The sequence below is a fragment of the Chiloscyllium punctatum genome, chromosome 8 (genome assembly GCF_047496795.1).
Source record: "Chiloscyllium punctatum isolate Juve2018m chromosome 8, sChiPun1.3, whole genome shotgun sequence".
In the NCBI taxonomy this organism is placed as follows: domain Eukaryota; kingdom Metazoa; phylum Chordata; class Chondrichthyes; order Orectolobiformes; family Hemiscylliidae; genus Chiloscyllium; species Chiloscyllium punctatum.
In genome coordinates this window covers 123388399-123404227 of record NC_092746.1, presented here as the reverse complement: position 1 = coordinate 123404227, position 15829 = coordinate 123388399, and the positions used below count along the sequence as shown (strand labels likewise).

The 15829-nt window shown below is 41.4% G+C and overlaps 1 protein-coding gene across 8 annotated transcripts in view; it reads left to right on the top strand.

Moving 5' to 3' along the window:
* arhgap39 (Rho GTPase activating protein 39) overlaps window positions 1-15829 on the top strand; it is a 556622-nt gene that overhangs the window by 187172 nt on the left and 353621 nt on the right. For all 8 annotated transcript variants that reach the window (XM_072576394.1, XM_072576401.1, XM_072576396.1 and 5 more), the window contains one exon: window positions 2696-3124. In XM_072576394.1, coding sequence (XP_072432495.1) covers window positions 2696-3124 — 429 coding nt within the window. The remainder of the gene's footprint in view (window positions 1-2695; window positions 3125-15829) is intronic.

The window sequence follows — 15829 nt, the reverse complement described above, 5'->3', positions numbered from 1 at the left end:
TTCCACATTTTGTAGTGGTATAGTGGAAAATAGCAAGGAAAATTAGTTTCATGTCTTATATAAGGTGATAATTTTTCAAATAGCTTTGCCAGGCATGGAGCTTTACTGGCAGGGAGGGTGTATCAGGAAATTCCAGGCACATTTCCCATGTTATTTCATCGGTTAAAATAGATGGCTGGAAAACATGGTGAATGCCCCAGTAACTTCATGAAGTGCACTCCTGATGAGGAGCTATGTTGGGAGTTGCTTGTTCAGAAAATCAGTGCTCTTCAGTGTGTACTCACCAGAATGGCCAAATAAATACCATCTTTCACAATATAGCAGGCAATTTGTTATTTCTTTACTAGAGGAGTGGCTGTCTATGTAATCAAAGAAAAAGCCTCACATCTGACAAGTTTAGGTGGGTTATTTCCTTCTTTACTTAGAGAAGGTTTAATTTCGAATTATTTCTTGCACATCCATGACTGGCCAATAAATATGAAAATTGTGTGTCTTGAAATTCTTTCCAGTAAGGTGTTCTTCTCCACATAACATTATGAAAGTAGAATAGGAATGTTTATGCTGTTCTTCCTTTGTTTATAAATGCTACTATGTTGTGGTAAGCCTCACAGCCATTGGGCTTAAATATTGGGTGTAGTTCCCGGAGACTTCATAACTGCCTTCTTTTAAAAATCCTCTCAAAACCACATCTATGCCCCAGTTTCCTTGCTTTGTTAAATAAATTCACCAAATCTGTGAATTATTTTAAGGGAATTACACAGTTGCCTGATTAAAATGAATACCAAAGAATATACAGTCCAAACTATAGAGTTGGATTAGACTCATGGGCCAGTAATCCCAAGGTGCAGGCTAATATTCTTGTTTCAAATTTGTTTGAAATCGTACCAAAGCAGCTGGTGGAATTTAAATTCAGCTAACAGATCTAGAATATAAAATAGTGTCAGTGGTGATGACTGTGAAAACTATCACCAATGCTTGTAAAAACAAATCTGATCCACTTGTGTTCTCAGGGAAGAGAGAGGTGATGGCCTAGTGATGTTATTGCTAGACTATTAATCCAGAATCATAGAATCCTGACAGTGTGAAAGCAGGCCATTCAACCCATCGAGTCCACATGGACCTTCTGAATAGTATCCACCCAGACCTAGCCCCCTATCCTAGCCCTGTAACCCTGATTTCCCATGGCTAGTCCACTTAGCCTGCATATTCCTGGACACTATGGACAACTTAGCACGGCCAATCCACCTAACCTGTACATCTTTGGACTGAACTTCGGACTGAAGCTCAGCTAATGTTCGCAGGTGTGAATTTGAATCCCACCATAGCAGTTGTAACAATTGCTACAAAGTCTTAACAAAGACAGACCACCTTGTATCCCATCCTAATGACGATGTAGGTCTACCCTGCAGCAGTTCAAGAAAACAGCTCACCACCACCTTCTCAAGTGCAACTACAGATGGGCAATAAATGCGGGTCAGCCAGCAATGCCCTTGCCCTGCGAATGAATATTTTTAAAATCCCGAGGCCCAGCCTATTGCTCTGGGAACACTGTTTCAAATCCTGTCAAAGCAGTTGGTAGAACTTAAATTCAATTAACAAATCTGGAATATAAAATTAGTGTCAGTGACTGTGACAACTATCACCATAATTGTAAAAACGAATCTGATTCTGTTCTGGACCCAAAGTGTTAACTCTGATTTCTCTCCACTCATGCTGCTAAACCAGCTGAGACTTTCCAGGAATTGCTGTTTCTAATTCAGTAGTGTTCTTTAGAGAAGAAAATCTGTCATCCTTACCCATTCTGACTTACATGTGACTCCAGACTTTCAATGTGGGTGACTCTTAACTGTCCTTTTGAAATGGTCGAGAAGGACACTCAGTTCAAAGGTAAATAGGAATGGACAGCAAATGCTGGCTTTGCTGTCAACACTCATAACCCACGGAAGAGTAACATTTATGCCAAACAATGGCCATCTCCAATATTAGAGAATTTAGTCATCACCCTTTGACAATGGTGTTACCATCACTAAATTTCCCCATGATCAATATCCTGGGAGTTACGAGTCACCAGAATTTCACCTAGACTCCCATATGCATACTGTAGTTGCAGAGCAGGCCAGAGGCTAGGAGTTCTGCAGTGTGTAATTCACCACCTATTTCCCAAGTATATGTCCACTATCAACCAGGCACAAGTAAGGAGTGTGAAAGCAGCTCACTATCACCTCCTTCAATAAATGCTGGCCTAACCAGTGATGCCTGTGTCCCATGAGCAAATTTAAAGACTAAATTCAAAACCTATTCAGATTGGGCCTGTTTCTGTGCTCTAGTTTTCTACATTTCTTAAACATCTGTTTTGTCTAAATTCTTTCAACTGGCAATGATCTTGTGATTTGACAACACTATGTAATCATTCTTCTTTTCTCCAGATGATGTTAGAGATTGCAAGTTACCATTTTGTCTCAAATATTCATTCAAGACAGGGTCTTTGTAGTGGAATATCTATACCGTAGATATCAGGTACTCCAGGGTAAATGTCAAAGTAAATGACTTGTAAATGTCTACCCTTCTGAATAGGTAGCAGTTATTTGACAAAAGTGCTAACATTTTTAAACTATTATGAGTAATATCCTTTCTAAAGACTTCATGTTTATGTGTCTGCATATTTTATAAGTTCGTATCTCTCTTTCTTTTTAAGGCTGGAGTGGGTGGAGATCATTGAGCCTCGAACTCGAGAGCGAATGTATGCTAACCTTACCACTGGAGAATGTGTCTGGGATCCACCTTCTGGTGTCCGGATAAAGCGCACCAATGAAAATCAGTGGTGGGAGCTCTTTGATCCCAATACCTCTAGGTTTTATTATTACAATGCCACAACACAGAGGACTGTCTGGCATCGGCCTCAGAACTGTGATATCATCCCGCTGGCCAAATTGCAGACATTAAAACAGAACACTGACTCGCCAAGCCGCGCTTCGGCGGAGAACAGTCCAGGCCGGAGTAGTAATATGAGTAGGGAAGGGAGTACCAGCTCTTCCCTGGAGCAGGAACTGGAAGCTGATAGGACACACGAACAAACACGATTAAAACAAGCCCAGCAGATTATTGGGAAAGAGGAACCAGAGAGGTAAGGTTTAGAGATCCTGTATATCTGTGTCAGTAATACATTTGTTCATGCTTGTTCCTAACCCTCTCCCCCACCTATTTATGACCAGAAAAATATACCTGCCATCTGGGAATGAAGTTTTAGTTTTTGTTTCCTTTTTTTGGTTCAGCTAATAGATGGCATATTGAGGTAATAGACATTTGATGACTGATTTCATTGGGTAGATAGAGAGTTAATGCTAGTTGTCAGTATGTGAGCTTACAGCCTTCCTTCGGCCTAATGAATCCTTAAATGATTGTGTTCAGTGTTTAATTGCTAGCTGTGCATTTGAATTAATATACACAAGGGTTTATCAAAGGTGGTGGAATCATTTGACAGTAAACTTCACAAGAAGTGTGCCTTTTCACCACAATTCAGACCTATGGAGTGATATAGTGCATTGAATAATACAAATAAGCATTGAGAAACTATTACAGATCCAAATATAGATAATTGTTTTCTGAACTGCAAAGTGTAAATATAATAAATTAAATGTCCCCGAGAATCACTTTAGTTAGCAATTGAATAAGTATCTTGAATATATAGTCATTCCAGAACGGTTGAAAGAATTTGATGTTTTACAAACAAGAATAAGAATCAGAAATGACCATGAATGCACAACATTTTTTTGAGAGATCCCACCCATTTCCTTTTAGACCACTGAGTACCTTTGGTCTTTTTCTGTTTTCTTTTACAAACATATGATTTGGAAGCAGGAGTAGGCTATTCGGACCCTTGAGTCTGTCCTACTATTCAGTAAAATCGTGGCTGTTCTGATGTGACCTGAAAGCCATGTTCCCAATTACCTTCCGTAACATTTGTCTTCTTTGTTAGTGAAGAATCTGTCTACCTCTGACTTAAAACTTCAATCACTTTGCCTCCTCCACACTCAAAGGCTCTCAACCCTCAAGAGAAAATGTGCTCCTATCTTATTAAGTGAAAGATCCTTTATTTTTAAATTACCCCTGTGCTTTCCCCCTCTTTTTCAAACATTGCATTTAATCACTTCTTGAATTTAATTATCTTGTACACTTCAGGGACCTTTCTACACTACAGAATTCTCTCATATTTCCTTCTGATTCCAAATATTCTTGTTTTTACCTTGCATGCTGCAGTACTCAAAACATATCCAGTTAGCACCCGCTCTCACCTTCACTTGGTCCATCTTTGACTCCCCACACCTTCACTTCCTCAACATCTCTGTTTCAATTTCTGGGGATAGACTGGCCACTAATATCCACTATAAACCCACGTACTCCCACAGTTACCTGGACCATACATCCTAGCACCCTGCTTCCTGTAAAGACTGTTCCATTCTCCGCGTTCCTCTGTCTCTATTGCACATGTTCCGATGATGCCAATCTAGACAAAGGAGCCTCTGAAATGTCCACTTTCTTCCTCAGCCGAGGATTCCCCAGCACCAATGTTGACAGGGCTGTCAACCGGGTCCGGCCCATCTCCCACACTTTAGCTCTCACCCTCTCGCTTTCCTCCCACAACAGCGACCTACCATCCACATCCAGAGGATCATTAACCACCATTTCCGCCACCTCCAGGGAGATACCACCACCAGACACATTCCCCTCCCCTCCCCTCTCTTGTCCGCCTTCCTCAAGGACCGTTCTCTCAGGGATGCACTGGTCCAATCTTCCTCCACTCCCAAAATCCCTCCCACAGCCATGCAGCACCTTCCCCTGCAATTGCCAAAGGTGTAACATTTGCCCATTTACCACCTTCCTCCTCAGTATCCAAGGGCCCAAACATACCTTCCTGGTGAAGCAGCGCTTTACCTGCAGTTCACACAATATAGCCTACTGCATTCACTGCTCACTTCCTCTGCATTATGGAAACGCTGCTTTAGATACTGTTGGGCAGGGGGACCTACCAGGGGAGACCCACAGTGGCCAAGTCTCTAGTACTGCGCCTCACTCCATGGTTCAGAAGGGAAGGGGGAAGAATAGGAGACAGTTAGTGATAGGATGTTCGGTGGTTAGAGGAACAGACAGGAGATTCTGTCGTCGTGAACAAGACTCCTAGATGTTATGTTGCCTTCGGGTGCCAGGGTAGGGATGTCTTGGATCAAGTCTACAGGATTCTTAAGGGGGAGGGGTAACAGCCAGAAGTCGTGGTACATATTGGTACCAATGACGTAGCTAGGAAAAGGGATGGGGACCTGAAAAGTGAATATAGAGAGTTAGGTTGGAAGCTAAAGGCAAGACAAGCAGAGTAATAATCTCAGGATTGCTACCAGTGCCATGGGCTAGTGAGGCTAGGAACAAAGAGTGAGTGCAGCTGAACACGTGGCTGCAGAACTGGTGTAGGAGGGAGGGCTTCAGATATGTGGATCATAGGGATACCTTCTGGGGAAGGTGGGACCTGTACAAGGAGGACGGATTGTGCCTGAACTGGAGGGGTGCTAATATCCTGGGTGGGAGGTTTGCTAGAGCTCTCAGGGAGGGTTTAAACTAGTTTGACAGGGGGATGGGAACCAGAGCTACAGATCAGAGGATGGGGCTAGCTGGTGAACAGGCAGATACAGTGTGCAGAGAGTTGTGAGGAAGGATAGACAGTTGATAGGGCAAAGTCGCAGTCAGTGGGATGGGTTGAAGCGTGTCCTCATTACGCAAGAAGTGTCAGGAATAAGGGTGATGAACTTGGATCAGTCCTTGGAGCTACGATGTTGTGGCTGTTACGGAGATTTGGATATCATAGGGGCAGGAATGGTTGTTGCATGTTCTGGGGTTGGAATATTTCAAAAAGAATAGGGAGGGAGATAAAAGAGGTGAGGGAGTGCCATTGCTAATCGGGGATAGTATAACAGCTGGAAAGGGAGGTCATCGAGGAGGGTTTGTCTACTGAGAGATTATGGGTGGAAGTCAGAAACAAGAAAGGAGTGGGCACTTTACAGGGAGTTTTCTATAGACCCTCCAATAGTAACAGAGACATGGAAGAGCAGATTGGGAGGCAGACTTAGGAAAAGTGCAGAAGTAACAGGCTTGTTGTCATGGGCGACTTCAACTTTGCTAATGTTAGTTTGGATGGAGCAGGTTTTGTCAGGTGTGTTCAGGAAGGATTTCTGACTCAATATGTAGATAGACCAACGAGAGGCAAGCTATATTGGAATTGCTCCTTGGCAACAAACCAGGCCAGGTGTCAGATCTCTCTGTGGGAGAGCATTTTGATGATAGTGATCACAACTTCCTGACCTTTACTATAGTCATGGAGAGGGTTAGGAGAAGATGGTATGGGAAGGTATTTAATTAAAGGATGGGGAATTACAATGCTATTTGGCACGAACTGTGGAGCATAAATTGGGAGCAGATATTCTCAGGGAAATGCACAACAGAAATGTGGATGTTGTTTAGGAAGCACTAGCTGCAAGTGCTGGATAGTTTTGTCCCACTGAGGCAAGGAAGGGATGGTATGGTGAAGGAACCTTGGGTGACAAGTGATGTGGATCATCTAGTCAAGAGGAAGAAGGAAGCTTACTTAAGGTTGAGGAAGCAAGGATGAAACCGGGTTCTTGAGGGTCACAAAACAGCCAGGAAGCAACTGAAGAATGGACTTAGGAGAGCCAGAAGGGGGCATGAAAAAGTTTTGGTGGGAATGAATAAAGAAAACCCCAAGGTTTTCTGCGCATGAGGAACAAGAGGATGGTCAGAATGAGAATAGGGCCGATTAGGGATAGTGGAGGAACTTGTGCCTGGAGTTGGAGGAGGGAGGGGAGGTCCTCAATGAATACTTTGCTTTGGTATTCACTAGTGAGAGGAACCTTGTCATTTGCGAGGGCAGCATGAAAAAGGCTGATAGCTCGAGCAGGTTGATGGTAAACAGGAGGATGTGCTGGAAATTTTGAAAAACATGAGGGGATAGCTAAGTCCCCTGGGCCAGGTGGAATATACCCAAGGTTACTATGGGAAGTGAGGGAAGAGATTGCTGTGCCTTTAGTAATGATCTTTGCATCCTCATTGTCCATTGAAGTAATACCAGGTGATTGGAGAGTGGCAAATGTTATTTCAAGGAAGGGAATTGGGATGACCCTGAGATTTGCAGACCAGGATTTTACATTGGTGGTGGGCAAATTATTGGACAGGTTTCTGAGAGACAGGATTTTTGATTATTTTGAAAAGCATATATTGATTAGAGATAGTCAGCATGGCTTTGTGAGGGGCAGGTCGTGCCTCTCACGCCTTACTGAATTCTTTGAGGATGTGACAAAATGTGAACCCAAAGAAAGAGCAATGGATGTGGTGTATGTAGATTTTAGCAAGGCATTTGATAAGGTTCCCCATGAGAGGCTCACTCAGAAAGTAAGGAGACATGGGATGCAGGGAAATTTGGCTGTCTGGATGCAGAATTGGCTGAACCATAGAAGGCAGAGGTTGGTAATAGGTGGAAAGTATTCATCCTGGAGCTTGGTGACCAGTGGTGTTCCACGGGGATCGGTTCTGGGACCTCTGCTCTTTGTGATTTTTATAAATGACTTGTATGAGGAAGTGAAAGGGTGGGTTAGTAGGTTTGCTGATGACACAAAGGTTAGTGGAACAATGGATAGTTGGAAGGCTGTTGTAGGTTGCAGCAGGACATTGACAGGATGCAGAGCAGTGCTGAGAAGTGGCAAATGGCGTTCAACCTAAAAAAAGTGTGAAGTGATTTATTTAGGAAGGTCAAATTTGAGTGCAGAGTACAGGGTTAAAGGCAGGATTCTTGGCAGTGCGGAGGAATATAGGGATCTTTGGATCCACGTCCTTGGATCCCTCAAAGTTGCCACCCAAGTTGATAGCGTTGTTAAGAAGGCGTATGGTATGTTGGCTTTCATGCAGGGGGATTGAATTTAAGGGCAGCGAGGTTATGCTGCTGCTGTATAAATCCCTGGTTAGACCACTCTTGGAATATTGTGTTCAGTTCTGGATGCCTCATTATAAGAAGGATGTGGAAGCTTCAGATAGGGTACAAAGGAGATCTACCAGGATGCTGCCTGGACTGGAGGGCATGTCCTATGAAGAAAGGTTGAGGGAACTAGGGCTTTTCTCATTGGAGCAAAGGATGATGAGAGGTGACTTGATGGAGGTGTACAAGATGATGAAAGACATAGATAGAGTGGATGGCCAGAGACATTTCCCATAACGAAGGGGCATAATTTTAAGGTAATTGGAGGAAGGTTTAGGGGAGATGTTAGAAATAGGTTATTTACACAGACAGTGGTGGGTGTATGGAATGCACTGCAGTGGTAGTAGAGCCAGATACATTAGAGTCATTTAAGTAAAATGTAAAGTATGTAGGTTAGTTTGATCTTAGGGTAGGATAAAAGATCAGTACAATGTTGAGGGCTGAAGGGCCTGTAGTATTCTGTAGTGTTCAATGTTCTGTGAAGCATAGACTGGGTGATCGCTTTGCAGAACACCTACATTCTGCCTGCAAAAATGACCCTGAGCTTCTAGTTGTCTGCCATTTCATCACACCGCACTGTTCCCTGGACAATATTAGGCTTGCTGCAGTGCTCCAGTGAAGCTCAGCGTAAACTTGAATAGCAACACCTCAGTTTCCACTTAGGGTACCTTAAGTCCCTCCTATGTCTTCAACACTGACACACACACACACACACACACACACACACACAACTCCTTTGTCTGTACAACTGTTCTTATCTCTCTTTGGGCTCTATTCCCACCTATTGTTTACTCCTTACCCTCTCCTCCCATCCTATCTTTAGCAACATTTTCCAAGCTACCATCAGTTCTGAGGACGGGTCACTGGACCTGAAACATGGACTCTGATTTCTTTTCACACATGCTGCCAGACCTGCTGAGCTTTTCCAGCAATTTCTGTTTTTGTTTCTGATTTACAACATCCACAGTTCTTTCGGTTTTTGTTTCTGAAATTGTAGAATTCAGTATTGAGTCCTAGAGGCTGTAAAGGATCTAAGTGGAAAACGAGATGTTGCATTGTGCTTCATTTGGAATATTTGCAGCTGGCCCAGAATAGTAATGTTAGCATTAGAGCATGGTGACTCACAGAAATAGTAAGGTGACTGAATTGCTATGGCAATATTCAATTATACATATATATTGTACTGTCTTGGATTTATGGATAAGGTTGATAGGTGCTCCAATTTTCTTTCCATCATATGACTGACCGGAAATATCCCCCACTCTTGCTGCCCACTATTGGTGTGTGTTGGAAAGTTTCACAAGTTGACCCTCAAACTATTTGGCATGAAAGTCTGGAGCTTCCAGCTCAGTGGCAGAGAGATTAAGCACTGCCCCACACAATCTCCTCCCCAGTATAATACATGCAATGAAATTTGAGGATTCTGCTGATGGGGCCATGGTAGTTGTTACTTGCTTTCCCACAAAAATATGTCGCTTCCTTGATGTTGAAAATATCACAGCTCCAAGATACATTGTTGTAAAAAAAAGCAAAGAACGGTAGATACTGGAAATCAGAAACAAAACCAGAAATTGCTGGAAAAACTCAGCAGATCTGGCAGCATCTGTGGAGAGAAATCAGAGTTAATATTTGCATCCAGTGACCATTCTTCAGAACATAGTATTCGTGTTGTCCCTGCAGTGAGGGTCTCCACTGAAGTTTATTTCTCGTGAAAGTTAAGTTTGAGTCAAGTGGCTTGCTTCAGGAAAGTTCTGTTTAGCTGACTTAATACAACTTTTCTGTTTACTTCCCCTAATATTGAATGGCTTCAAATATTTTTCAGTCAGACTAGGGGATAATAACGCAATGCTGCTAGGGCTTATCTGTGTGAACATTAAGTTATTGTTTTGTGTTTTGTGACCCTCCCTCCCTCTTGTAAAACACACAACCCTCTGAAAGTAACATCACCTTTCAAAGTAAAGCAGCAATGAAATTCCTGCTATCATATTGTATATGATATATACACAAATGTGTGTAACAAACCCAGTCCGTTGAATATGAGAAGCATGCTTGGTTTTGAGAGTCTGCCCTTAAGGGAGTTTCTGAGGATTTACCATTCCATCTCCTCCACAAAGATACCTTGTTGACTGTAAAGCATGTCAAAATTTATTGTGGTGGGAGGACAATGCTAAATGCGAGGTCTTTATTGTATTTATATTTGGGGACTTAATATTTCAGCAATGCTGATTGTGTGACAAGTGCCCAGTGAATAGGTCAACAGTACAAGTGGTGAAAACTGACCAGATGGGAAAGTGTCCTGTACCCAATCAGATGCTTTCCTTTATCCCTGGAAGATTAACCTTTTTTAAGAACAAAAATTAGATGTTTAGTCAATTGATTTTTTTTCACAATTGTGCATTCTGCGATTGTGCTGAGACAATCTGTACTGACTGTATTAGAGATAGTGGTGTGACATTTCTAATCTTCTGCATGTGCATCACAGAGGCTAATAAAAGTCAGTTTGTTATTTGATAGCATTCTTTGCCACAGTGGGCAGTCTAATATTTTTCACTGTTTTTGCTGATTTTTATCTTTTTATTTCAGTCATGTGAAACCAATCCTCCTTTCTTTCTAATTTGCTATCACTTGTTTGTCTGGGTTTTGAATCTGATGCAGATCGATTGAGGTACAGTATGTTGTATTGTTTCCTCGAGCAATCGCAGTAATTGGACCTCTGAATTCATGTTTTCTCATTGACGGGATTCGAAACAGAGCTGACAAGTCAGTGTAACTTAGTTTTGTTGTTTAATCCCTGAAAGAAATAACTGTTTACAATTTAACAAAATATGAAAATAACATACACTTGCCCCCCCCCCCACCCCCATCGGTAGGTGATACGATCCAAGGCCTACCACAGATTCCCAAAACCGCGGACAATAGTGAACCCTATCATTTAAATGGGAAACTTGCCCCCCCTCCCCTGGCATTATTTCTGGAATGTTCCATGTAATATTTTCGGGCTGCAGTAAACCGCGGAAACCAAATTCGAGGATACAAGGGCTCTACTGTAAATAAAAATGTTGAGATAGCCTTGTTAGAAGTTATTTTAAAGTTATTAAATATCATTGCAAGTATTCTTCAAGTGTTTGTTTATTCTAAAAAAAATTATCCAAAAATGCATTTGGCAGCTGGCTATAGGCTGTGATTTAGATTTGGAGGCTGTGCTGATGTTTTACTTGAGCTTTAGTCTCAGTTTATGGATATTAAAGAAACCACATTATTGATTTAAGTCTCAAACATGCTGATAGATTTACTTTATTAATTTTTCCTCCATTCTGTGCATACATAAGCTGTTTTTCAGTTAAAGGGTCAGAGAACCACAGGCAAAGGTCATATTGAATGGTCACATTAAATGATAGGGCAGACTTGATGGACTGTAGATCAACTTTTGCCCCTATTTCTTGTTATTCACTCAAAAGGTAGTTGACATCTAGACAGAATCAATTGAAAATTTCAAAACTAAGATTATATATTTTTGTTAGGTGAACATATTAGGGGAAATTGAACCAAGGTGACGAGATGGAGTTTGGATACAAATCAGATATTATCTAATTAAATGGTGGAACAGTCTTAAAGACTTGAATGATCCCGTCTTGTTCTTGTGTTCTTTTTCTTTCTTTCCATTGCTGTTGTATGAGCAGATTGTTCTCTGGGCTCTATTGGCAAGGCTCCATGTGATGTAATGAACTCCTTCTTAGTCTCCATCTCTCTTTTTTTTATAACTCACATCCCAAAGAAAATACTAAGTGCTAGCAAGGCTGCATTTACTGCTCACCCCTGAAGGCTTTAACTGTGTAGACTTAGCCATGAATGGACTACATCAGACAGGGGTGTCAGGTTGCATTCATTGAAGGGTATTGATGTATGATGTGAGATTTTACAACAGCATTTTCGTTAGTTAATTGGTGTCTGGCCAACAATACCAGATTTACTGAATTCAATTTCCCCAACTTGGCTTAGCAGATTTGAAATTTGGATTAGTTTATTTAGTCTAGCATGAAAACCACAAAATGAATACAGAATGCATATCATTTGCAGGTAACAAAGCTATATATTAAAACAAAATGAATGGCTGGATAGCATCCCTACTGATAGATTAATCTAGTTTGATAAATTTGAGAGGACCAGGGTTGAATGTTGAAACAATGTAGGGATAAGAATCAAGTGGATTTAGGTGGTTCTTTTACCAGAGAGGTATCAAGCCTTTGAAATACATTGCAGGCTAATGTAGTGGGTACTGTGATTGTATTGACTCCATTGTCCAGCTGGAACTAAAATTAGAGAATGATTTGTATAGTGTCTAATGTGTGGGTAGTAAGGACTCTTGTAATTATCAAAAGTTTAATGTCTAATAGGAAACACAGCAATATAATTAGATATAGGTTAGTGAAGTAATGTAGCATGATTGATAGCCGACAATATGTGGAATATGTGTGTGAAGTGTGCTTACACTCTTACCTAAAGTGAGTTATTCACAGCCTCCAGTGCAGTTGTTCCCTTGGAGACTGCAGTTTTAATATTTATTTGGAACGGCAAGGACTGATTAGGGATAGTCAACATGGCTTTGTGCATGGGAAATCGTGTCTCACAAACTTGATTGAGTTTTTTGAAGAAGTAACAAGGAGGATTGATGAGGGCAGAGTGGGAGATGTGATCTGTATGGACTTCAGTAAGGCATTCGACAAGGTTCCCATGGGAGACTGATTAGCAAGGTTAGATCTCATGGAATATAGGGAGAACTAGCCATTTGGATACAGAACTGGCTCAAAGGTAGAAGACAGAGGGTAGTGGTGGAGGGTTGTTTTTCAGACTGGAGGCCTGTGACCAGTGGAGTGCCACAAGGATCGGTGCTGGGTTCACTGCTTTTCATCATTTATATAAATGATTTGGATGTGATCATCAGAGGTATAGTTAGTAAGTTTGCAGATGACACCAAAATTGGAGGTGTGATGGACAGCAAAGAAGGTTACCTCGGATTACAATGGGATCTTGATCAGATGGGCCAGTGGGCTGAGGAATGGCAGATGGAGTTTAATTTTGATAAGTGTGAGCTGCTGCATTTTGGGAAAGCAAATCTTAGCAGGACTTATACACTTAATGGTAAGGTTCTAGGGAGTGTTGCTGAACAAAGAGACCTTGGAGTGCAGGTTCATAGCTCCTTGAAAGTGGAGTCGCAGGTAGATAGGATAGTGAAGAAGGCATTTGGTATGCTTTCCGTTATTGGTCAGAGTATTGAGTACAGGAGTTGGGAGGTCATGTTGCAGCTATACAGGACATTGGTTAGGCTATTTTTGGAATATTGCATGCAGTTTTGGTCTCCTTCCTATCGGAATGATGTTGTGAAATTTGAAAGGGTTCAGAAAAGATTTACAAGGATGCTGCCAAGGTTGTAGGATTTGAGCTTTAGGGAGAGGTTGAATAGGCTAGGGCTGTTTTTCCTGGAGTGTTGGAGGCTGAGGGGTAACCTTCAAGAAATTTATAAAATCATGAGGGGTGTGGATAGGATAAATAGGCAAGGTCTTTTCCCTGGGGTGGGGGAGTCCAGAACTAGAGGGCATAGGTTTAGAGTGAGAGGGGAAAGATATGAAAGAGACCTAAGGGGCAAGGTTTTCACACAGAAGGTGGTGCGTGTGTGGAATGGGCTGCCAGAGGCTAGTACAATTGCAACATTTTAAAAGGCATCCGGATGGGTATATTAATAGGAAAGGTTTGGAGGGATATGGGGCAGTTTCCATGCTGTACCTCTCTATGACTCTATGAATATCATTTCTTTAGTTTTGAAAGCGTTACTGTGCCAACTGCAGTACTGTCGCTGTGGAGTGATAGAGTGAGGTTTCAGTTGTCAGATTGTGAGATTTGGCAATGTTTCTCAGCTCCCTCTTCAATACCAATTGATTGTAAAGAATAGTTTGTTTGCAATACTGGCCAGATCTTGAGATCAGCTTGCACTGAAATGCTTATAATTTGATGAATGATCCTTAATTTTCTTTCTTGTAGAATCTGGTGCTCATGTGATACATTTAGTAAATTCTTGGTGTTGATACTGGCTAGACCCTTATATTTTTCTGGTAATCTTATTTTAGTCTTTTGTGACTTAACAAAAATTCATACTCTTTACCTGAACATTCATCAACTTCCTAATACTGAATTGAATTGAATTAGCTTTATTGTCACATGTATTCAACTGAGTACAGTGAAAAGTTTATGCATCACCACTTGGTGTTGTATACAATAGGTAGAGTGACATGTTTTACAGACTGATGTCCATTTGTTGAATTAGGAAACAAAAACCTTCTTTGTAAATCTGTCTTTTAGCTATGATGTGATTGGAGCGAGGCCCAGGTGGATCTCATTGACTATGAGATCCTTGATTAAGGTTGTTAACCCGGTTGTTAATCAAGAATCTCGTTAGTTGATAAGATCCAGCTGGCCCTTGTTCTAATCACTATAAGCACAAATACCAGTTTCTAACATTCCCTCCTGGACCCTTTCCCTGTCCAGGAAAACCTATCGCCAAGCTACCTCGTCAACCAATCAACAGTTAACAAACACTGCTCTCCAAGGACAGTGAGAATAACAAACGTTAAAAGGTGGGTTAAAGAACGCAGTTCTTTCAAATCAACTGGTTTAGATGTGTCAAGACAAACCTCTAGAACAGGTGGGACTTGAACCTGAGCTGCCTGACTCAGAGGTAGTGACACTACCACTGCACCACAAGAAGCCAGTTCCTTCCTTCCTTTCTTTCATTCTCTATTTTATATTAAATTCTTCATTTGTATTATGACACACAGATGAAGGTTTTTGTGACTTTTCTGAAGTTTGTGGATCCCATTGTTTGAGAGGAAAAGCCCATCAGCTGAAGCTTTCTAATCCCCTCAATCTGTTTTTGTTACTTTATGCACCACTAAACAGTTTCTTTTACCACCACCAAATCATTTTTTTTCACTTTTCCTTCACTGCCCGTTCACACCTGTGTTTCTACTCCCCTCGATATTTTCTAATCAACCTGTTCAGAGAAGTTAAAACATGACTCAGGAGCAATGGAACCTTGAACACATGCCTCTTGACTCAGAGGTAGGGATACTACCACTGCATCACAAAATCTCTCGAGGATCAACCAGAATTTATTCATTTTTTGTACATTTTAAGTATATTTTGTTCAGACGTCATGACACATGTCTGGCGCAGGTGAGACTGGAAACCAGGTTTCCTTGGCCAGGGGAAGGACCAACCAGAACAGTTCCAGAGCTGGTTAAGACCAGGCCCACATTCAAATCCCACCTGTTCCAGAGGTGTGTTATGACACATCTGAACAGCATAATTCAGAAAACGTCTGGTTGATCTTTTAAGGAAATACATTTCTAACATAGACATGGCAGTCTGCCTAGTCCAATACATGTAGGTGCAAATGGTTAACTTCATGCATATTCATTAACTAATTTGCTGAAGCAGTGAATACCTTCCACTGGGTATCTGAACAGCTCTGTAAATGTTCATATAAAAACTAAAAGAACTGTAAATGATTATGTTATCTCTTAAGCTGGAGAGGATAAATTGGACTGTGCCAAGAAGCAGATTTCAAAATAATTTGTGGGTGTACTTCAGAGCACCAAAATTACAAGCCTTCAGAGTTAATAAATGAACTGTGCATTAAATTTCTCAGAGGGGCTCCTCACAGCACCCTGACTTGCTGTCTTGTCAATTGGATGCTTCCTGAAAAGCTGTACATTTTTAATTCTGAAATATCAAGTGTATTTA